The following is a 23,294-nucleotide window of genomic DNA, read 5'->3' as shown; positions in this document are numbered from 1 at the left end:
CTTGGGCAGCTTAGTCAACCTCTCTGTGCCTTAGTTTCCTCCCCTGTAAGCTGATAACAATAACAGTATCTTCACAGAATTGTTGCGAAGGGTAAATCAGTTAACATGGACACACTTCCGTGTTCTTTTTAGCTCCTGCCCATCTTCTCAGTCTCATGAGGCTCAATATTGGACCCTCTTCTCTAAGCTCCCTCATTCCTGGGCTTAAAATGCCATTCATACGCTACTATTGACAGACGTAAGTCTCCAGGTCATTCCTCTCTGAATGCCACCTCTGCACATCTAGCTGCTTGATCAGCAACTCCAGCAAGGCGGTAAGACTATCTTAACCCTTTCATGTTCCCAAATGAACTCTTGATCTTTGCGCCCCAAAGCTACTCTTCAGGGTCTCCTATATATCTCTCATTTCTGCAAAGTCTACTCCACCATTCACTCAGACTAAAATCCTCAGGGTTCATAACCATGTTCTCCGTACTGTTAAGGTATACCAAGAATCTGACTGCGTTTTACCACCGGCACGGTGACCCCACTGTTTCGAGCCACCATCACCTCTTGCCTGGATCAGCCAAACGGCTTCCTGGTCCCCCCGCTTCCTTTCCTGACCACGCCCCACTGCTAGCCTCTTGCCATAGCCTGTTCTCCACACAGCACCCTGAGTGATACTATTAAGCCAGTCAGACCATGCCCATCCTCTATTCAAACGCTCTAGCATCGCCCCGTCTCACTAGAGAAAATGCCAGAGTCCTCACCGGGAAGGGAAAGACCCTGCAGATCTGGCTCTTCTATGACATTCCCCCTTGCTCACTTTGCTCCAGCCAGAATGGGCCCCAAGCTGTTCCTCGAAGCAGGACGCACTCCCACAGCAGAACTGGGACCTCAACATTTCCTTTGCCTGGAACACGGGTTCCCACGTAGCCTCATTCTCTCACGTTCTTCAAATCTTTGCTCAAAAAGTCTAAGTAAGCTCTGAGGGACCGCCCAGCACTATTCCCTCTCCTGCGCACTCAGGTGTATTAACAGCTTCTACCACCCTATTTCCTTCTTGGTCTGTCATCTTTCTCCATTCGAAAAGAAGGGGGGGGTTGGGGGGCAGGGATTATGGTTCATTCTGTTCTTGAGTTTATCCCCAGAGCCTAGGTCAGGGCTTGAATGAACAATGTTAGCTCTAATTATACTTCACTCTTTAACCAATACTGATTAGCAGAAAAGGGGCAGATTTAAACATTATACTTTATGCCAAAACCACCAAATGATGTCTAGGAGATCATGCTAAATAAATGAGTGAGCTAAAAGTTACATGTATGTGAGAAGGTCAATGTTGTAAGAGGTATATAAAGAAAAAATAATACCCAAAAAGGACATTAGTTTTTTTTTAATTTTTTTTTATTATATTATGTTAGTTGCCATACAGTGCATCCCTGGTTTCTGATGCAAAGTTCGATGATTCATTAGTTGCGTGTAATACCCAGTGCACCATGCAATACGTGCCCTCCTTACTACCCATCACCAGTCTATCCCATTCCCCCACCCTCCTCCCCTCTGAAGCCCTCAGTTTGTTTCCCAGAGTCCATAGTCTGGAACAAATAGTCCTTAAATTTGTATGGAACCAGAAAAGGCCCCGAATCGCCAAGGAATTGTTGAAAAGGAAAAACAAAGCTGGGGGCATCACAATGACGGATTTCGAGCTGTACTACAAAGCTGTGATCACAAAGACAGCATGGTACTGGCACAAAAACAGACACATAGACCAATGGAACAGAATAGAGAACCCAGAAATGGACCCTCGGCTCTTTGGGCAACTAATCTTTGATAAAGCAGGAAAAAACATCCGGTGGAAAAAAGACAGTCTCTTCAATAAATGGTGCTGGGAAAATTGGACAGCTACATGCAAAAGAATGAAACTTGACNGACATACAAATGGCCAACAGACACATGAAAAAATGTTCAAAATCATTAGCTATCAGGGAAATTCAAATCAAAACCACACTATGATACCACCTTACGCCAGTTAGAATGGCAAAGATAGACAAGGCAAGAAACAACAATTGTTGGAGAGGATGTGGAGAAAGGGGATCCCTCCTACATTGTTGGTGGGAATGCAAGTTGGTACAGCCACTCTGGAAAACAGTGTGGAGGTCCCTTAAAAAGTTAAAAATTGAACTACCCTATGACCCAGCCATTGCACTACTGGGTGTTTACCCCAAAGATACAGACGTAGTAAAGAGAAGGGCCATATGCACCCCAATGTTCATAGCTGCATTGTCCACAATAGCCAAATCATGGAAGGAGCCGAGATGCCCTTCAACAGATGACTGGATTAAGAAGCTGTGGTCCATATATACAATGGAATATTACTCAGCTATCAGAAAGAACGAATTCTCAACATTTGCTGCAACATGGACGGCACTGGAGGAGATAATGCTAAGTGAAATAAGTCAAGCAGAGAAAGACAATTATCATATGATTTCTCTCATCTATGGAACATAAGAACTAGGAAGATCAGTAGGGGAAGAAAGGAATAAAGAAAGGGGGGGTAACCAAAAAGGACATTAGTTTTATCACAAAGTTATTCTGATAGATAGAGATAGGTATAGGTTTCTTCCTCTCTTTCCTGATTACCTCTCTTTTTCCAATTGTTGCTTTAAAAGTAAAATAAAATTTTAACTCATTAAAAAAATGACTGGTAATCAGATTAAAAAGGGCACAACCTCACTAGACATATCAAGAAAATGCAAATTAAGACACCAAGAGCTGATTTGTCCCAATACACTGGTGGTGTGTGAAAAACAGAACATTTTAGGAAACAATCGGACAATAGCTATTAGAAATGATTTATTTCTCAGCATCTACCTAACTAAACACTTTTGTATGTGCAGGAGGAGGCATGTTCAGTAATACTCACGGAGGTATTTTACATTGCCAGGGGAAGATTCAGAAGTTCTCTGAATCCCTCTCAGCAGGTGAATGTTAAACTATGGAATATCGATGGTATGAACTACTGCGTAGCCATTAAGCAGAACACAGGGGGCGTACAAGGCTGGAAGAATCCCTAGGGCATACAGTGAGGTGAAAGATATAGGTTATTGAACAATATACTCATTGGCTATGATTTATGATTTTTTAAAAAAGATTTTATTTGTCAGAGAGAGAGAGTGTGTGCTCAGATGCACAAGCTGGGGGAGGGGCAGGCAGAGGGAGAAGCAGGCTCCCCGCTGAGCAAGGAGCCCAATGTGGGACTGGATCCCAGGACCTGGGGATCAAGACCTGAGCCAAAGGCAGACCCTTAACCAATTGAGCTACCCAGGCATCCCTGATTTATGATTTTGAAATAATGTATTTCTATAAGTCCTATGTTATGTATAGGTTGGTAAATGCATTAAAAAGGGTGATGAAGTTAACTCACTAATCAAAGCAGTGGAATGAGGCAGCAGCTAGGGGAGATTTTATTGCTAATATTAGAATTCTTGTGTACCATAACAATGTATGCATAGAGAACTCGTGTAATTAAAAATAAATCGTATCTCTAAAAAAATGAGGCCCCCATGCTCAAACATACTACGATTCCCCTAAACTCACTTCTTCAGTTAAGCCTTTCATGGAGGGTCCACCATTGAGCATTTCCTCCCATGAGTAAAGACAGCAGGGGAGAGGGTTCAAAGGGCAGGAGGAAATGAAGGAATGGGATAAAAGGGGGATGAGGGAACAGCAAACAGGGAAGGCAGAATGAAGGAAACACATGAAGAGAAAGAGAAGGAAAAACACTGTGAGTGTGAGAAGTCATGCCTGTCTGAACACTTGCAACCCATTCTTGACATCCGCATGGCTGCATTGCTCTTGGTAAGGACACTCTGCATTTTAGACCAAACCTAGGAGGCTCAAGTGCTTGACAACATCAGAAAGGACCATAGGAAGTTATTTTCACCCTCAATGGTTCATTATTTCACCTGTTACCAAGAATTTATGGGGAAATATGCTTTCATTAATGTATCCACTCTTTACAATGTCCCTATGTTCTATCCATCTGACAGTGGAGCTCAAGGCAGGTGGCCAGGGGCCCAGCTCAGCCACCAGCAAGCAGGATGGTTTGGTCCCTTCCCCACTCTGCACTCCAGCAATTTTCTCTCCTGTAGAATATGGCTTCCTTCTCCCAAAGACAGAGTGAAGACTTGGAATCCACTGGAGGGCGGGCACTCCTGAAATGTACATGCGGTGGTTGGGGGGTAGGGCATGTAATTTTAAATGTGGTATCTCATACATTCTCTTGGTTACTCATCTAAAGAAAAGGAAACTTACTGGCTCACTTTATCTATCTATCTATCTATCTATCTATCTATCTATCTATCTATCTATCTATCCATCCATCATCTCTTTCCATCCATCCATCTAACCATCCATGCATCCATCCATTCGTCCATTCATCTTTCTTCCTAGTTGTTGCTAAAGGAGGGGAGGGGGAGAACACAACTGTACAAGCATCATGAGGCATTTTCCTCTGAGGGTCAACCATCATCTCCCAGATCCTCAAAAAATGATCTCACCAAATGAAAAGCAACATTATTCTCCACTCTCTCAAGTTTTCTCAATGTTTTCAAGATTCTTAACAATTTTCCTCTCCCAGAAACATCAAAACACCACAGCAGACAGGCAGATGGGGACATTCTCAGGGTTTTTTTTGGTTTTTGGTTTCCATTGAAAATAGACATCAGGTTAGATAAGAACAAGCAAAAGTGCTAACAGAAAGACTTCCCTTCAAGCTGTGTCAACAGAGACTTTATTTTTTTAAAGCGTGCTATAGAAATGCATCAAACCCCAACCTTACTTAGAGCTGTCCAAGGCCACCCCTCCTCTGGCGTCTGCACCCCAGCTGTGTCTGTGGGCCTCTGGTAGCGGGTTTGGTAGGTGTGGGATTAAAATATCCCTCCTTGGCCAGCCGCACACAGGCAGACCCCAGGATCTTCCTAGGTGTTTGCATTCTTCCAGGGAACATCAGAGAACGCAGAGAGTTTAAGGAACACGTCAGATGTCGCAAGTAGCCATGTTTTCCACACCGCCTCACAACAAACATCTGCTTGAAAACCCCTGCAGATGTGGCCATCCAAGCACGGTCAGGCCCGACCTAGCCCCGGAGCAGGTGCTGCAAGGGCAGGGCCCAGGGTGAGGGCACGTCTCTACCTGCTCTGTATCTTGAGAGCACCACCAACACCCCAGGGAGGTCAGAGACACCGGGAGTGCCCCTCCTTCCAGAATTATCTCCCCAGTGTCTGCTCTGGGAACAGAAATTCTACCATCGTCAGGCATTCCTCCAGGTTGAAGCGTCACGGCATCCTTGGACACTCCTCCTATAAGAGGAGCCTACTTCACGAGGCGGAGCTTCTGAAGGATGCCCTGCTGGAGGCCGCTGGAGGCCACACAGTGTGGGAGGCAGGCAGCACGGGCCAGGTCAGCCCTGCGCCCTGTCCACGGGGCTGCTCCTGGGAAAATCCACTCCAGGACGCTTACGGGAGTAGGCAAGAGTTGGTTCACCTAATTCCTCATTCCTCCCCCTCCTGCCTTCCACGACCCAAAGAGGTTCGTTTCCCTTGGAAATTTTCCAGTCTAGTCGGACTGCCCTCCTCCCCCTGCTACTCCCGGTGACAATACTGCTAACTGTACAATAAAGGTGGCTGAAACTAACACATCATCAGACAAGGCCCCCCTCCTGCGTCACCTGTAGGCCCCAGGTCACCCACCCCCGCCTCAGTCCCTGTACTCCTTGAGGACTTTTCTCCTGGATCGTGGCCACCTTTTCCAGCACCTGTCGACGTTGGTGACGGCAGTTCCTGTGCCCTGCCAACCAGCTCCACCTCCCCCTCGTCCTGATCTCTCCTCTGCTCAGTACCCCCATGTGCGTGCCCAGCCTTTCATTGCCAACGACTGCACCTTCTGCCCTGGACTTCAAACACCCATTCTTGGACACTCCCCTTTCCTGCTCACTCCTGCAGGACTCCAGCCACTCAGCAACTCCCTAGGACCCCCAGTCCATTGACCCACCACCCTTCAGCATCTATCATTGCCTTGAGTCCTCACTCCTGTCCTTGCCTGGCTCAGTGTCGGGGAATGTCACTGTCCTGACTCCCTCACTCCTTGCCCTTCCCTCTCTCCAGTGTCATTGCCCAGAGAAACCTCAGTCCGGGTTAAATTCAGTTCTATAACTCGGCACCTGCCCTTGCGCTATCACGGCTGAAAGTAGCTGGAGAAACAGCTATGTTGCACAATGAGGGGTCATTCTGGAAGCATGGCTACAAGCCTGGAAAGCCCCCTCTGTGATTGTGGGTAAGCTGCTGGGGACCTGAGCCAGGGCCAAGTCTTCTCCTCTACTCAAGGCCATGGCTCCATGCACCCTCCCTTCCGCCCCAGACCACTCCCATCAGTGCACGACATGCTGTGGATGCTCCCGTTTTGACCTCCCTTCCCCAAATGCCAGGTCTCTCCCCTTTACAGAGACACTCCTGTAATACATAGAGGATCCGCATTGCCCTGCCCATCTGCAACCCATCCCCTTAACATTAGCCCCTGCTGCTTGACGGGCACGTCTCTAGGCAGGGTCCCATGAGCCTCCATAGCTTGGTCAGGTCCTTCTCAGTCTTCCTCTTCCATGGTCCAGCAGCTGCCGTTGACACAGCCAGCCTGCTCCCCCACCTCCCCGGGACTCCCAGCACTCCATGCTGCCTGGTTTTCCTTCTGCCTCCCTGCCAGCCCCCCTCCTGGTCTCTGGATGGTTCCTCCTCTCACCCCTGCTTGCTCAGGGCTGGCAGACCCCCGGGCTCAGGGTCTGCACATCTTATCAATGTGACCCCTCATTCTCCCTGACTCACCCCCTCTGGCTCTCCCTTTTTCTCTGCACGTTGGCCGTCTTACTGCCCCTAGAATACGCTTCCAGCTGGGCCTTTGTCCAAGATACGTACACAGCTCACCCTCACCTACTTCGGTGACATCTTCCCTGATATCCTACTGAAAACTGCAAACCCCTCCTCACCCTCCTATTTCATTTTCTTTATTTTTCTCCACAGCAATTACCACCCACCCCTAGAACGCCAGGCCCATGAGGGCAGAGCTTTATGCCTCCTCTTTTGCTCACCCCCAGACACCAGCCCGTTTAGAACAGTGAGAGACACAGGACAGGAGCTCGATACACACTTGTAGAGCGAATAATGGAAACATTATAAGCTTATGCTAATCGTGATTTAGAACCTCAAGGACACAAAGGAAAGCATCACATACATTTTCACTTCTCTCTCGGGGCTGATTTTTCTCTTCCCTGTCCCCGTAGGGTAAGGTGTGGGACCACCATGGCCTCCAAATGTCCCAGGTTGATCCCCAGTCCCGAGTTCCAGGTTTCCTCTGGCTTTTCTAAATGGGTGGAGGGCCTGAATCTTCTGCCCGCCTAGACAGTGAGCCAGCTGGTTGCACTTGGCTTTTTCTCCAAAGCAGGGTATCCAAGCGGTTCCCTTCTATTTGTCAGAAGAGACCCAGCTTGAGGTGGGACAACAAGGGCAAGAGGTGAACATGTAAGACCCAGGTCCTGAACTGGAGAAGAAACGTGCCCCGTGTCTCCTTGCGCAGGAAACACCCTGCTTTTCTGTAGCTCTGGGAGCCTCTCATCACTTTTGACCTTCCAACATTCCTGAGGCACCAAGATAATCCCCATTTGCCAGCTAAGAAAATCAAGGCTCAGAGAAGTTGAGAGGTTTGCCCAAAGGCACACAGATAGCTAGTAGGAAATCTGGACTGAACTCTTGAACCAGTATCTCCTAACGATTTACCATGTTAAGGAAAGATGCATATGACATCACCACTACCCTTAATGGCTCACACTTTGCTCTTGAGAACTCAAGATTTCCAAATCTTGGCCCACAGTCAGCCGAGCCCACTTTCCACCCAAGGCCAGGGCTGCTGCAGACTAGGCCAGGAGCAGATGACACCAACCTGACATTTGGGTCAGAATGCCTCGGGTGCCTACACAGAGCCCCCAGTGACTGCCTGAGACTCAGCTCTTTGGCTGCCAACAACTGATTTCAAATACAGAGAAAATGTTCCCAAGTTATAGCCTTTTAGGATGTGCATTCTGGAGAAGCCACAATCTCCATAAGCTTATGGATGACATAAGCTTATGGAGGACAGGGAACAGTGCTGAGTACATAGCAGGTCCTCAATAAATGTGTGTTCAATGAACTGTGAGTCTGCCAGGGGCCCCAGTGGCTCAATGGGGCGGGATGGACTCGAGGCGGAGCAGAGGGGCTTCCTGCCTGGATCCCAGGCTCTGCCACCTGGGGCCATCCATGCCTCAGCCATCAAGGGCCAGGTGACTAGACGCTCCCTGGATTTAGGATCCCCTCTTCCCCCGCTAGAGTCTGCCCAGGCCCCTGCACCTGCCCTGCCCTAGCCAACCCCCCCGCCGCCCCCGGCTCACCTGGGAGATGTGGGACTGCGTCTGCTCGCTCTCGCCGTCGCCCTCCGTCTTGTCGGCCAGCAGCCCCTGCACCTGGTACTCGAGCACATAGCTGTCGATGAAACGCTCCAGTTCCTCGATCTCCTGGGAGCGGCTGCTCCCAGCCTCGGATGAGGCCGACGCAGCAGAGGAGTTCTCCATCCCTCCAGCTCAGGGGCCGCGTGCGGGCTGCAGGAGACAGAACGGCACACTCGGTGAGATGCGGCTGGAGGGAGGTGTGGACAACACCCCACTGGAGAACCACTGCCCGCTCCCAGAACATTCTTTCATCTGTCCCGGCATCCTGGCCTCCCAACATCCCAGAGAAGCCAGTGGGGCACCAGTTTGCCTTCCGTGTGAGGAATACGCAGCAACTCCCCCCGCACGTGGAGGGACACGGAGGCCCAGAAAAGGCAGGCAGCTTGCCTCACTGGCCAACGCAGTTACTTGTGCGATGTTGGGCGTTAGTCCACACCCGGACCTTACCCCCTGGGATTCGGCCGGAGACAGACCCAGCCTCCCACCCAAGCCCCACTTCCCCACCTGGAGTTAGCCAAACCTACCACAAAGCAGAATGAAGCAGACCACAGGCTTTGACGTCCCGGACCCAAGCACTGGGACCTACCAGGGTCCCCAGACACAAACCCTCTAAGGGGCCTGGGTCCATGTCTCCTTCTAAAGAGACGCTTTCTCTTGGGACACCGCACTATCCCCTAAATCAGGTGAGGCCTGGAGGCCTTAACTGTGTACACACAGCTTCGCAGTCATTATAATATAGCTCACGAGGACACACTACGCTCAGTCTGCAAGGATGTGCCTGGTTTTTAATGACAGAACGTGAGGGGCCCAGTGGTGGTCTGGGAGAGCATGGCTGGCCATGGGCGCCGTCTGGCCACCCTCCATAGGCGCGTGACTCTCTCACGAGCCCTCGGGCCCTCTCTCTGTGGTGGCCTGGTGTAATGTGACTGCCATTCCAGGGATACCTGCTGAAGTCCACCCACAGAACTGCTGTCCTCCCTTGACCAGACCGGGTCAATCCAGCCATTGTAGGGGCCCAGGCCTGCAGGGACACCCCCACTGCCTGCTCCTGTCCCCTGAAGCTCCCACCTGACTCCACCTGGAAGCTGGGAGAACTGGAAGCTTTCTCACCTCTAGGTCTCCTCCCACCAGAGACTCTCCCCTTCCTTCTGACAGGCTCTAGGCCAGATGGGAAGGGGCTTTAAGGCTTTATCTGGTGTCCCTTTTGTCATCGGAAAATTGCTGCTTTCCACGGGGGAGTCCATTCAGCTGGAGGAAGCCCAGCCTGCATGGTGTTTCATCATCCAAACTAGTAGAATGGGCTTCTACCAAACTACCACCAGTAGATACACAAAGAAGACCTGAATAACGCACAGGACTCTGGGGCCACAAGGGACTGCATGCATCTAGAAAGTGAGTTGATCATAAAGGCAAGGTCCTCATATATTTAAAGGAGCACTTGAATTTCAAGATCTTGGAACATAGTTCTTTGCCAACTATCAAGGGTTTGTTGAGTTTTCAACTGTAATGGATCCAAAACAAGGCAAGGAGTGGCCCACTGGGTTCCAGAAATGCTGCTGAGACCACGAATGTGGACTCCCCCAGACCGTCACTGGCCTTTTCAAAGGTTGGTGCTGGTGGTGGGGAAGAAGGCTGCCCGGAGGGACACACACATTCCTCGACTGACTTCCCGGCTCGTATTTTGGCTTCTGGCTGCCACATGGGGCCGAGCCTCCGCTGGACCCCAGACCAGCTGCAAGGTAGCTGTGCCGTGCTTGCTCTGGGTTCCTGAGCCCTGCAGCCTTGGGGCTCATGGGTATGTCGACCTGACCCAGACGGAAGAGTCCAAAGTTTCAGGCCTGGGTGCCCTTATCAGAGGGCAGGTGTGGAGGCCAGGGCGGTGGAGGGTCTGCAGGGAGTCAGCTCAGACTGGGAGAAGCACGCCGAGTGCTGCAGGGCCATGGTCAGAGGTGAAGGTGGGAATGTCCCATGCCCCTTCCTCCACCTGCTATTCTAGGCCTATAGCGGGCTTACATCCTCCTACTACCAAGGCCCACTTTACCCCTCCTGCTCTAGTGGCTGCCCATGACGCCCTCTTACCCTACTTCCTGTCCCAGCCACATGCCAACCCTAGAGGGTTCTGGGCGTATACCTTCTCCCAGTTACTCAATCAAACACTAATCTAGGTACTCCCGGAAGGGATTTTGCAAATATAATTAAATTCCAAATCAGCAGATCTTAAGATAGGAAGACTATTCGGGAAGGCCTCATCCAGTCACGTGAGCCCCTTTAATCTGGGATGGGAGGTAGAGACAGAGAGTCAAAGCGTGAGAAAGACTCAACACACCGTTGCTGGATTGAAGGAGAAGGAGCGTGTGCAAAGAAAGCAGGCAGCGTCCCGGAATTGGGAAGCAATCCCTGGTCAAGGACCAGCAAAGAGAAGGGCACCTCAGTCCTACAGCCACAAGCAAGGAATTTCTGCCAACAACCAACGAGCTTGGCAGCAGACTTCATCCCCCAGCCTCCCAGTGAGAACTCAGCCTAGCTGACACTTTGGTTTGTCTCATGAGTTACCAAGCTGGACTTTGGACTTTTAGAACCGGACATAATAAGCGGGTATTGTTTTAAGCCACTAAGTTTGTAGCAGTTTGTGGCGAGGCCACACAACACTAACCTGAGATATTCTCCCTGCCTCTGCCTTTGCTCACACTGTGCCCCTCACCCGGAGGCACGTTCCCTTTCCCTCTGCCTCCAAAATCTAGATGTGCTTACACTCACAGAATGCTAGAACAGTGCCTCCGCGGCCATCTGGCCACTAGCCCCATCCCCTGCTTTCAGAGTGGGGCAAAGGATCCACCCCGCCTCGGCCTGTGGGTGTGGATACTGTGGCTAAAGTGCCCTGGGCCCACATCATATGCCAGGCACGCTTCCCAGCACTTCCCACTGACCCCACACAATCACGCCGTGAACCTGGTATAATTATACTACTTAGTAGTGAAAACTGAGATTCAGAGAGGGTAGGTAATTTGCGCAGGTTTGCAAAGCACAGCTCCAGATGGGCCTATACCCCGCTGCCTCTTCATCCCACCTCCTAGCAGCCTGCTCAGGCTCTCAGGACATCTCCCACTTCTCATTCTCTACTACCCTTCTAAAGCCCAGTGGATTCTTCAAGTGTGCTCCTTACTCCCCACCAGACTACAGGCTCTAGAAGGCTGGGCCCCGTGCCTCGCTCACTGCCCGGCGCTGGGCAGATGGCCGGCCTCAGGGGGGGTGAGATGATAAGGCTGATGTCCAGAGAAGGCTGAAAAGGAGGTGCCAGCAGGAAAAGCCAGTGTCTCAGGCCATGCCCATTATTCCTCGAAGACTGAAGATCTTATCGAGGGCCTCCTGGCACACTTTGCAGGTACGGGCGGAGGACTGGGCTTTGCAGGAACTAGACAGGAGTGTTTCCAGGAGGATCAAGTGCCCAGCTCCGCCTGCAGCCGCAGCAGCAGCTCTGGCCTGCTCTGCTGGACTCTCCCAGGCTCTCCCAGGCCCCGCACCAGGCCACGCCACAGTCACATCATGGATCCTGGGATCAGTGATCACTGCAGAAAGGGACAGGCAGTGAGACCCGTTCCCAGCCTGCTGAAGTTCAGTGCCCAGAGGGAAACAGGGGGCTCCCACACTGGTCACTTTTGGATGCCTTGTGTGTCCTCACATCCTCTCGGTGTCCCTCCTGTTACAGTCAGAGTCACACGGTGAGCCTAACAGCACCTCCCCTCAGCTGCCCCGAGCACATTTGCCCAGGGCTCCTCTGACACACGCCAGCAGATGCCAGCAGGAGTCCCCCTGATGCCTTGCACCCGGACTCTGGCAGGGCGAGGCGCTAAGGGCTCCTGGGGCAGCCCTTGACAAACACTCCCTCCTCGGTCTCTCATGGCTGCTGAGGGGTGTTCTTCATACCCCCTCAGCAGGTAACACCCCTTTGCCTGGCCCTCCTTCCTCCTGCGCCACTCTCCCCAGGGACGCCTGTTCTCGTACGTCCAGGAACTCCACTTTCTGAGAGGGAACCAGGCTAACATAGCATCTGGGCTCCTTTGTACATTCCAGAATGAGTCCCAACCAGGGCACTTTGCCTCCTTAGCAGAGAAGAGGGAGGAGGGCGAGGGAGGGGGTGCTGTCCGCCTCAACCATCTCCTCAGCTATCGGGCTGGAAGTCCAGTCAGGTACGCACACCCCATTTTTTAAAATTGTGGTAAAATACACATAACAGAAAACATAGCACTGTAACCATTTTTAAGTGTCTAGTTTGGTGGCATTAAGTGTATTCACAATGTTGTATAAGCACCATCACTGTATTTCCAGAACTTTCCAGCATCCCAAACGGAAACTCTGGGCCTATTCAACAACTCCCACTCCCCTCATCCCAGCCCCTGGCAACCGCTGCTCCCCCTTCCATCTCTTCAGATCTGTCTATTCCGGGTACCTCATGCAAGTGGAATCAGACAACGTTTGTTCTTTTGTGACTGGTTTCTTTCACTTAGGATAATGTTTTCAAGATTCATTCACAGTGAAGCACGTGTCAGAATTTCACTTCCTACGTTGTATTGCAATAACATATTGTACACGGAGACCCCATTTTGTGTATCCATCATCCATCCATGGACATGTGGCTTGCTTCCGCCTTTGGCTATCGTGAGTAGTGCTGCTATGAACACGGGTGTGACAGCTGAGTCCCTGTTTCCCATTCTCTGGGGTGCATTCCTACCAGCTCTGCCCTATTTTTAAGGTAAAAGGAATGAGGAGGCACAGAGTGAACTCTCGGGCCAGCGGAAGGCCAGCAAAATACAGGGATGCTTTCTCATGAGCTTGTCGCGTTCCCCTCCTGCCTGGGTTCGGGGGGTCTCCTCCTGGTTCGGTTTCCATTCGCAGCAAATTCAGGATGGGAAATTGCCCACACGGCTGGGCCGCCGGCTAAGCTGAGACTGCCAGCGAGAGGAGCTTATGTTTTCCTGATCCCAGTGCAAGGGATGGGAGGAGGGAGCAGAGGAAGAAGGAAAGAGAGGGCGGACGAGAAGAGAGACACCTCCAGCGGCAGCCATCCAGAATGCAGAGGGTGCAGAGCGGAGGCCGGGACCCAGGAACATGCCAGGCCGATGCAGCCAGCCCGCCAGCCCGCCAGCCCGCCAGCCCGCCAGCCCGCCAGCCCGCCAGCCCACCAGCCTGCCACCTCTCCCCACCCTGCCCCCACTGCCAGGTGATGGATGCAGAAAAACAAAAAGGCAAGCAGCAGGAGGGGGGGAGGGGGGGAAGCGCTGAGGCTGCGTTTTGCTGTAAAGGGCAGGCAGCCCAGAGCCTGCGGGCAGGAGGGATGAGCCAGGCAAGCAGTTTGAGGAGGGGTGCACAGGGGCCAAGGCTACAGAAGGACAGCAGGGGCGGGGGGGGGGCTTCTTGGCCTTCACTGCCCAGATGGGACTTAGGCCCATCTACAGCTGTCTGCTGAAAGGCGTGACCCTTCTTCTCCTCCCGGTGTGGGTAAGGGACCTCATCCAGCCCCAGGGGCCCAGGGCACCCTCACCGCCCACCCCCCCACACTGCTGCCTTTTAGAGGCTTGCCACTAGAGTGGGGGAGCCTGGCTGCCGATTTTTAAGGCCAGAAACAAAAGCACTCGTGTTCTTTGATGAAAAGGCACCCCTCTCCACGCCCGTGTCCCCCTACTCAGACCCCCGTGAATCTTCCCCTCACTGCCCCCCCTGCCCAGAGCAGTGTGGCTCCCTTAGAAAACCAGCACTCAGGGTGCCTCTGCTGACGAGTGCTCTCTGCCCGAGGAAGAGAAGTCTCTCTCCCACAACCTCTGGCCCTGCCTGCCTTTGAGGCCGCGAGAGCTCACAGTGCAACCGTCAGGGGCTAGAGATCTGGAGGAAACTGGCAGGCTGACATCACCGGGCACCCCGTGTGCCCCCAGAGACAAGACGCTGGAACCATCCCAGCCGGCTCAGCATGCCTTTGTGTGTGCCCAGTGACAAATGGCACTAGTCGCTGTAAATTTAGCCAATCCCCTTAAGAACAGCCAGGCATTAGAGGCATGACCTCCTCCTCCAGTGCCCGGGATCACTGGTGACCTGCAAACCAGATGAGATGCCTCACCTCCCCGGCCACCGGTCCTTCTCTAGGGAACCCATCATTCCAGGCCCCCAAATGAGGCAGCACGGCACCCATTGCCCTTCATCAGACCCTTTCTCCTCAGGCCTTCAGCACGCAACTCACCCTGGGTCCCTTTCTGGGAGCGCACAGACGAAGCCTGGCAAGGTCTCGATTTCTGTTTTCCTGATTTGTTTCTGCTTTCCTGCTGTGGCTTTTGGGGCTTTTGGCTGCTGCAAGGAGCCTAGCCTCTTGGACCCCAGGCCAGCTGAGGGTAGCCATACAGTGCAGCAGGGGGTCTGCTCCGGGCTCCTGGGCTCAGAGGCGCTGGGGCTCACGGGTCCGTCCACCCGTCCCAGCAGTATTGCACCTCCGCAGAGAGAGGTAGGCATGTCTGAGCTGTGGGTGGGCAGCAGGGCCCAGCACGTCACCACCGCTCACCTCGTGCTGAATGCACCCACCCGTCTTTTCCCAAGGGCCACCGTGCCTCACAGCCTCCCTCCCTCAGGGCCCCCTCCAGCAGTTGGTTCCCGGGGACACAAAGCCCATCCCTTCTCCCCGTCTTAGCTTCCCTCTGTGCTGGCAACGGACACCTTCACCCAGAGCTTGCAAAGAGACCTCTCTCCTCTGTGGGCTGTCGGGCAGCCCCCCAGGGCCAAGCCAGGTCACGGCCGCCTACTGAGACACCAGGAGGAGAGAGGCCACTGCTCTGGGACATAGGACGCCCACGGCTCTCCCAAGGAAGCCATGGGAACCCCCTTCGCAATGCCTGTGGCCAGCCCACCCCTCGGAGTCCAGCCCACACTCCACCTCCTGTATAAACAAGCCTCCAGACAGAATGTTCTCCCTGCCCATCCCCCTCCCCAGGCCACCTGCAGCCCTCATGCCCTGCCACTCTGCCACGCAGGGTGGGAGACGACTCTGGGACACACTGGTGTTTGCCAAAGAAAGGCAAGGGGATTCGGGGACACCTCTGCATACAGGAGCCTTTGGTCCGCAACTGCCAGAAATGGGAAAGTTCAAATACACCCAGAGCTGGAGGGGACTTCAGAAATCAACATTTACGGAGTGTCTGGGGGTCTCGGTTAAGTGTCTACCTTCGGCTCAGGTCATGATCCCAGGGTCCTGGGATCGAGCCCACATCAGGCTCCCTGTTCAGCGAGGAGTCTGCTTCTCCCTCTGTCCCTCTCCTGCTCATTCTCTCTCTCCCTCCCCTTTGTCCCTCTCCCGCTAGTTCTCTCTCTCTCCAATAAAAAAAAAAATCTTAAAAAAATTTAAAAAAGAAATCAACAACATTTACTGTCAGTGTCGAGGACACCTGGGGTCCTCTAAAAGTCTGACAGCCCCCTCCCCCACTGTAACCCTTTGGGGCTCCAAGGGCAGACAGGGCATTAGCTGGCATACTGGCTTTCAAACTGCAGGTCTCAGCTATTTACTGGGCTGTAAAATAAACTCATGATTTCGGCATTTAAAAATATACAGCTGGATTGAAACCATCGGTGAGTGACGTGCTTCGTTCCGTGGAACCAGTGCTTCCTCAGCTCAGGGAAGAGGTGTTGCTTCTCAGAGCTGTGGCCAAGAGGTTAAGTAAAGTGGCTTCCGGACTTCCATGCACCACAGGAATCACAGGCCATCTTGTTCAAATGCAGATTCGGATTCCCAGGGTCGGAGGTGGGGATCCTGCATTTCTAACCAACTCCCAGCTGATAATGTTTTTTCAGATCAGAGGGGCTCGCTTTGAATAGTCAAGATCTAGAAAACCTCTCACATCCCTTCCCTCCCTTATTCAGATATCTCACCCGGCTCTGGAAAATTCTCCATCCTGATCCTTGTAGGTCAGCTCCCTGCTGGGGGAGGGGGGTGCTGCTTTTATGGCCCCCTTGAGGCGAGGCTGGACCTCAACAGGCTGAATTAGTATTTATTGGTGGACACTGGGACCACCCACCTCCACCCGAGGCTCTCAGCCAGGTGCACATAACAGCACCTGTTCAGAGCCTAGCAATGCCGAGCTGTAGGCCCAGACACGTCCCACTGGTCTGAGCGAGCCCAAGCGACTCCTGACACGGAACCTTCATGACCTCAGTGGTCCTTAGAGAATGAGACGGTACTGGCCCCTCGCCTGCGCAGAGAAGGACGCTGGAGCCCAGAGAAGGGGAACGACTTGCTAGAAGCCACTGAGTTGCCTATGGAAAGAGCTGGGCCAGCAACCCAGGTCCCCAGACTCCAAGCCCCTCAACAGCCTGCCAGCCCTGGATACCCCCTGCTGAGCTGAGAGTCACCTCCCCTCCATCCCCCAGTGACTGCCAATGTCTTTGGAGCCCAAGTGCAGTCTGGGTTACAATCATTACGTCAGGCAGTGATGACAGCACAGCTATTCCTAGATAACAGGCAACCCCCAAGTCACCGTACTGAGCCCCCACTCTGAAAGCCCTGTGGGTCTATCAGAACTTGCGTGGAAAAGACAAATGTGGCTCAGGCCTCACTGGTCCCTCCCCGAGAGCTGCCTCCAGGAGTATCAGAGGAGCTGGACCAGATTTCAGGGTGAGGGGACAGGTCACTGTGGGCCAGGGAGGCAAGAGAGATGCTGTGAATCCTTCTTGCCCAAGCATGGCAGCGTGGCCCAGCTGCTGCCAGGAGGGGACACCCACTGCCATCCACCCAGGGGATGCCAATTCGATTCCAGTCTCCTGCCTTGGACTTACTCTTGGAGGAAGAATACCAACCCAGCAGCTTTCCCAGCTCTGTGGGGGCCACCAAACCAGCAGGTGGGCTGGGCCAATGGGCAGGAAGGTCCAGAGCCCACCACTGCTTTATCCCTGGTCATCCCTGTTGTCCAGGTCTGCCTTGCCCCAGGCGTGAGGCCCATAGGAGCTTGGGCTCCCGGCACTGAACCCCCCTCCACCCGCTCTAGCACTGACCCACCATCTCCTCCCAGCACTGACCCCCATCTGCTCCTGGCACTGACCCCCAACTGCTCCAGACACTGACCCCCACCCGCTCCTGGCACTGACCCCCACCTACGCCAGACACTTGGTGCCAAGGACAGGCTGCCTCCTGACACCCCTCCCCCTCCCCTGTGCTGTTACCCAACTCTTGTCCCGCTCTTGAATTTTTTATGGGCTTTTTATCTTGTCTTGACAAGACTGCGTGATCCCTGAGCCCCGCTCCAGCCTACACCTGTCACAGCTCAAGCCCAGGCTGGCGGACTGGCCTATGGCTCCTCTGCCCCTCTGTGCCAGTGTACCCGGCTCACTTCTTCCCTGAGAGTGGGACTCCTTAGCTCTCCCGCCCACCGCCACTGGCCCAGGCTCTCCCTGAGCCCCTCCTGGTCCTTAGAACGTTAAAGTCAAGGGTGCTGGGGTGGACCTGTCCAATCCCCCCTTTCACTGGCCACCAGGGTTGCCTGGTCCCAGAATAGGACTCCAACCTCTTCCACTGCATTCGAGAGCCTCCTCAGGCATCTCACTCCAAATAAAAGGTACGAGGGGGCAGTGAGGAAACCACCTGACTCTGGCCACATCCCTGGTAGGAATCAGGTGGCTTTCTCACTGCCCCCTAGTCTTAAGACAGGGTAACATAAGGGTTATAGGTTTCAATGCTGGCTAAACCACATCCTAGCCCTGGGCCTTGGGCAGCCTGCTTCCTCGTCTTTAGAGGATATTGAGGATGAAAGTGTCATCTCATAAAGTGTGTGAGGATTAGATGAGAACACATGAGAAATTATTCAACATAGTCAGATATGCGGCAGGCACTCAATTACTGGTCGTGATTATCATTTGACATCACAACTGCCCCCCAGCTACGCCCCACTCTATCTTCTGCAAGCTCTCCCACCTCTGTCTCTCCAAACTGTATCTTCTCTCCCAGGGCCTGGCTCCAGACACACCTCCTCTATGAAGCCCTCCTTGGCCAATGTGGCTACCATGGGTTCTGCTCCTTCTGAACTCCAGTTCTCCACAGACCTCACCACTCCCTAATGTCTCCCCACTCTGAACTGCCTGTGCTTCACTCGGGCCTCCATGTGGCCCTCCCCTGTACTCCAGTTCCTGGGTTGCCCTCAGCTCTGCCAACCCTGCATGGACTACCAGGGACCCATTCCCCCTCCTTCCAAAACTTCTGGGTGGATGGACACAGGATGAAAACTAACTCAGAGCTCAGAGCATGCCGGGAAGGGAGAGCAACAGTGTCCTGCTCCGAACCCAGAGATGCACCTGTGAGAGCACCTCGGGTCAAGGCCAGGAAGCTCCTCCAAGTGTGGTGGCCCCGGCAGCCCACACCTGGCTTCTCAAGTGACACTCCCTCTCCAGTGTCTCTCACGGGGTAGCCAAGGTCCGCAGTCAGCTCACTCCCTCCTGGCAACAGCTTCCTGAACTAGAGTCCAGCTGGAGAAGCAGCAACACCATACCATCTCTGCGAGCCTGACGAACAAGAAGCCTGTTGCATGGTCCACACGGCCTGGCTCGCAGCTGCACCAGAGCTGGGAAGGCACAGCACCCCCTCGCTCTCCCCTCCTCATCCTCAGGGACAGCTCAGGCCCACCTCCCAGATGCCACCCTCACCACCCGGCTCACAGGGACCCTGTCCCTTGGAACGCCGGCAGCAGCTACCAACTGGGCCTTCGGCCTCTGCCCTCTGCCCCCTTAGCTGATGAATGCATTCTGCAAGGAATGGTCCATCTGGGCCACACCTGGACCACAGGCCTTTTATTTGGCCCGTTCAGTATTTTTTTTTAAGATTTTATTTATTTATTTGAGAGAGAGTGAGAGCAGCAGGAGGGGCAGATGGAGAAACAGACTCCCCGCTGGGCAGGGAGCCCAGCCCAGGGATCGAACCCAGAACCCTGGGATCATAACCTGAGCCAAAGCAGACGTTTAACCGACTGAGCCGCCCAGGCGCCCCTGGATGGTTCCATATTTTTAAAATATCTGAGCCAACGTTTACAAATCAAAAGATTTCATGTGAAACTCCACATTTCTGAAAGTTCTTGAATTGGGAGATCTAGCCACACTGACCCACCTTTCTCCTCTGCAACCATCAGCCAGAGCTAAGCAGGGTGACCCCTTCAGACAGAGCATGCAATCTCCAGTTCGCCACAGACTCTGCCGCTCCCTAATGTCTCCCCACTGCCCACGGCCACCACTCACACGTGGCTCCACTCATTCGCACATGTTGCCTGCCTGGCCCTCACACGTATCTGAGCTTGAGACCCCCTGCAAAAGAGTAGCTATTAGGTGGTCTGTGACTACAAAAATAAGGAGTGTCCCTAAGAATCTGGAAGTCAGGCTCAAGGACTGTCCCCTGGGAGTGATAATGTGAAATCAACAAATGATAGTCCAAAACAAAAATATGCAAAGTCATTGCAGAGAGGGAGAAAAAAAAAATGTTTCCAGACCAGTAGGACTCGGCCCTTACCTGGCTGAAGATAGCCACAGAGCTCTTCTAGGACGGTTGTGTCACTCTGAAGGGACTGGGCCGCACTGGAAGCAAAGGAGGCAGTGCACCTCCAAACTCGGTCCAGAGAATGGGAAGCCCCTCCTGGGTGTCTTGAGGGAAGGGCCAAGTAAGTGCAGGGTTATCCTTCTGCTCCTCCTAATGCCCCCACCACAGTCCCACTCAACCCTGATGCGGTCTGAGGGGCTGCCTCCTTCCTCAGCTAAACTATGAGCTCTCAGAGGCCGACAATGCGTCTGCTCCTTCCCTTGTCCCCTGGGAGCCAGACCTGCGCCCACTGTCGACCTTCAGTTAATCCCTCAGTATTTGATGATGTGTTCCCAGAAAGCAGAGAATGGTTAACAGGCAACGGATGCCCTGTCCCCCTTCGTATCAGCGGAGAGGCACCTGCTCACTGCTGGTGGGCATAGAGACGGGTGGGTGTCATATTAACAGCGGAACCAGCAGAAAGAGCTGGGCTGGATGCGGGCCCCTCTTGGGCTGAGTAGCCTGTGCACATCACACACATGCCTGAGGCCTGCTGGACAGCGACCATGGGAGTCTTGAACTCAATCCAACGCCCAGGGCCCCCCTAGTTCTCCCTGAATTCTCCAAGAACCACAGGGAGATAAAAACCTGCACAGCAAGAGCCCAGGAGTACAAAACCCATGGAAAAGTGAAGGCCAGACCCTTGCCTCAGGTCGTCTCCAGGTCCAGAGGCAGCACACCCATGGCTGTCTCTGCTTTTGCTTGGAGAATGCCAGGGATGGTTCTCATGCCTACTCAGGGATAGCTGCCCTTTAACTTTTACTGAATTCCCCACAAACTGCTGGTTTCCAAACTGTTCTCCTTTAATACCATGCTTACTTCTCAAATGGAATTCTAAATGGCTCCCCCAATATATAAAAGATAGTAACAACTAACATTTCCTGAGCATTTTACTATGTGCCAAGGTTTGTGCTCAAGTCTTGTCATATAGTAATTTAATTCTCGAGACAATCCTCCAACGCAGGCACCATTTTGCTAGCTCTTTTTACCTTGGAGAACACGGAGCCTCCATGATAGGGGTCCGTGGCCACAGATGGCCAAGCCAGGGATGAGAGCACTTGGCCAAGTCCTTGTTGAAGACTCAGGTATGGTAGTTCTCCTGAGGTTGATTACCCCAACTGTCTCTCTCTGGGACATGCTGGGGTCAAGTAACTGGGGAAATAGGCAGCCAGAAAATCTGATCTCCTGATCACTTAGGCTGGGCATCCACTCTGGTCTGCATTCTTGAGGACAGGGATCACTGTCTTCCCATTATCATATTCCAAGGTCTGGCACAAAGTAGGATTCCAGAGAAGATGCGGGGAAAGGACCCTGGGCTGCCATCAGGAGGCCTGTGGAATTGCCCATCCTGGGTGTCTGGGCCTTGGAGCTCTCTCCCCTGGGCTAGGCTGGGGTAGCTACAGCAGAGTCTCCCAGATGTAGGCAGACTCCTTGCAGAGAGCCCGCCTGGGGGCAGACCCTGCACGGCTGTTTTTATTAGCCTATCACAGCCTCCGGGCTCTATTTCCCATTATCCTCGCAGTTAATTCCACCCACTAGAGTGTGCTAGCAGCAGATAACCTCTTTACACGCACACAGCAGGAGCAGTCTGTAGCCAGCTACAACCGCAGGGAGCAGGCTGAGTGGTTAACTGGCAGATAATTAACTGAGAAATTCCCCGCAGCCCATTGCACACTCCTCCGAGACAGGAGAAGGAGAATATATAGTCAGAGAGGGGCCTCCCACTGTCTCAGCAGTCACTGGGTTTCACCCCAGAATCCTAGGACCTTAGAAGTAGAAAGGACCTTACAAATCATTGAGTCAAGTGCTGGCGAGGACACGGAAAAATTGGAACCCTCATACACTGATGGTGGGAATTAAAAATGGTGCAGCTGCTTTGGGAAACAGTCTGGGGTTCCTCAGATGATTAAATGTTGAGTTAATATATGACCCAGCAGTTCTATTTGTAGGTATATACCCAAGAGAAATGAAAGCATACGTCCACACAAAAACTTGTACACGAATGTTTTTAGTAGCATTGTTAATAATAGCCAGAATATGGAAACTACCCAAAACAGTCCACCAACTGATGATGCATAAACAGAATGTGGTACCCATCTCTCTTTCCCTCTCTCCCTCTCCCTCTCTCTCTCCACACAGTGGACTATTATTTGGCCATAAAAAGGAAGGAAGTACTGATATATGTGAAAACACACAAGAACCTTAAAAACACTGTGCTAAGTGAAAATCACAAAAGAGCACATAGTATACGATTCCATGAAAAGAAAATGTCCAGAAGATGAGACAGAACATAGAGATAAAAATTTGATTGGTGATTGCTTAGGATGCAACCTAACGTAGGGAATGAACTATGTGAGCAGGCAAGCAATAGCTATAGGGTAGGGTTTGGTTTTTTTGAGATAATGAGATATTCTAAAATTCAAGTTGCTCATGTGTGATTATATTAAGAACCACCTAATGGTACCCTCTAAGTAGGTGAACTGTATGGGATATGAATTATATCTCAATAAAGTGCTTTAAACATTTAGTCTATTTATACAAGCTGGCCCCAGGATAATTGCCATGGGTTGGAATCTCTGGCTGATTAGCTTGGAGATCTCTCCAGAGAAAACTACAGTTGTGAGAATCTGGGACTAAATATGAATCAACAAAAAGCCTGAAAAACTGAGTCTAAGTTCCCAATGAATCTGGGGTTGTCTTCAGCTTCCCTAGAAAGATTCTACTGCCTCCCCAAAGATGGGGCTGCATCTCCGGGTGTGGCTCGCTCCATCCATCCATCCATCCATCCATCCATCCATTCACCCACTCGTTTATCATCCATCCATCCATGTATCATCCATCCATCCACCCACTCCTTTATCATCCATCCATCCATGTCTCATCCATCCATCCATCTATCCACCCACTCCTTATCATCCACCCATCCACCCACTCCTTTATCATCCATCCATCTATGTCTCATCCATCCATCTATCCACCAACTCCTTTATCATCCATCCATCCACCCACCCACTCATTTATCATCTATCCATCCATGTATTATCCATCAATCCATCCATCCACCCATCCATACATACATCCACTCGTTTAATCATCCATCCATCCATGTATCATCCAACCATCCATCCATCCACCCACTCCTTTATCATCCATCCATCCATCCACCCACTCCTTTATCATCCATCCATCCATGTATCATCCATCCAT

The 23,294-nt window shown here is 52.3% G+C and overlaps 1 protein-coding gene across 7 annotated transcripts in view; it reads right to left on the bottom strand.

Moving 5' to 3' along the window:
- The window catches only part of CTIF (cap binding complex dependent translation initiation factor), a 280,083-nt gene that overhangs the window by 205,334 nt on the left and 51,455 nt on the right, over positions 1-23,294 (bottom strand). For all 7 annotated transcript variants that reach the window (XM_034643196.1, XM_034643197.1, XM_019804213.2 and 4 more), the window contains exon 2: positions 8,450-8,656. In XM_034643196.1, coding sequence (XP_034499087.1) covers positions 8,450-8,629 — 180 coding nt within the window. In that variant the 5' untranslated portion in view covers positions 8,630-8,656. The remainder of the gene's footprint in view (positions 1-8,449; positions 8,657-23,294) is intronic.

This window comes from Ailuropoda melanoleuca, chromosome 14, assembly GCF_002007445.2.
Source record: "Ailuropoda melanoleuca isolate Jingjing chromosome 14, ASM200744v2, whole genome shotgun sequence".
NCBI classification, from domain to species: Eukaryota; Metazoa; Chordata; class Mammalia; order Carnivora; family Ursidae; genus Ailuropoda; species Ailuropoda melanoleuca.
This window is presented reverse-complemented; position numbering and strand designations above follow the sequence as displayed.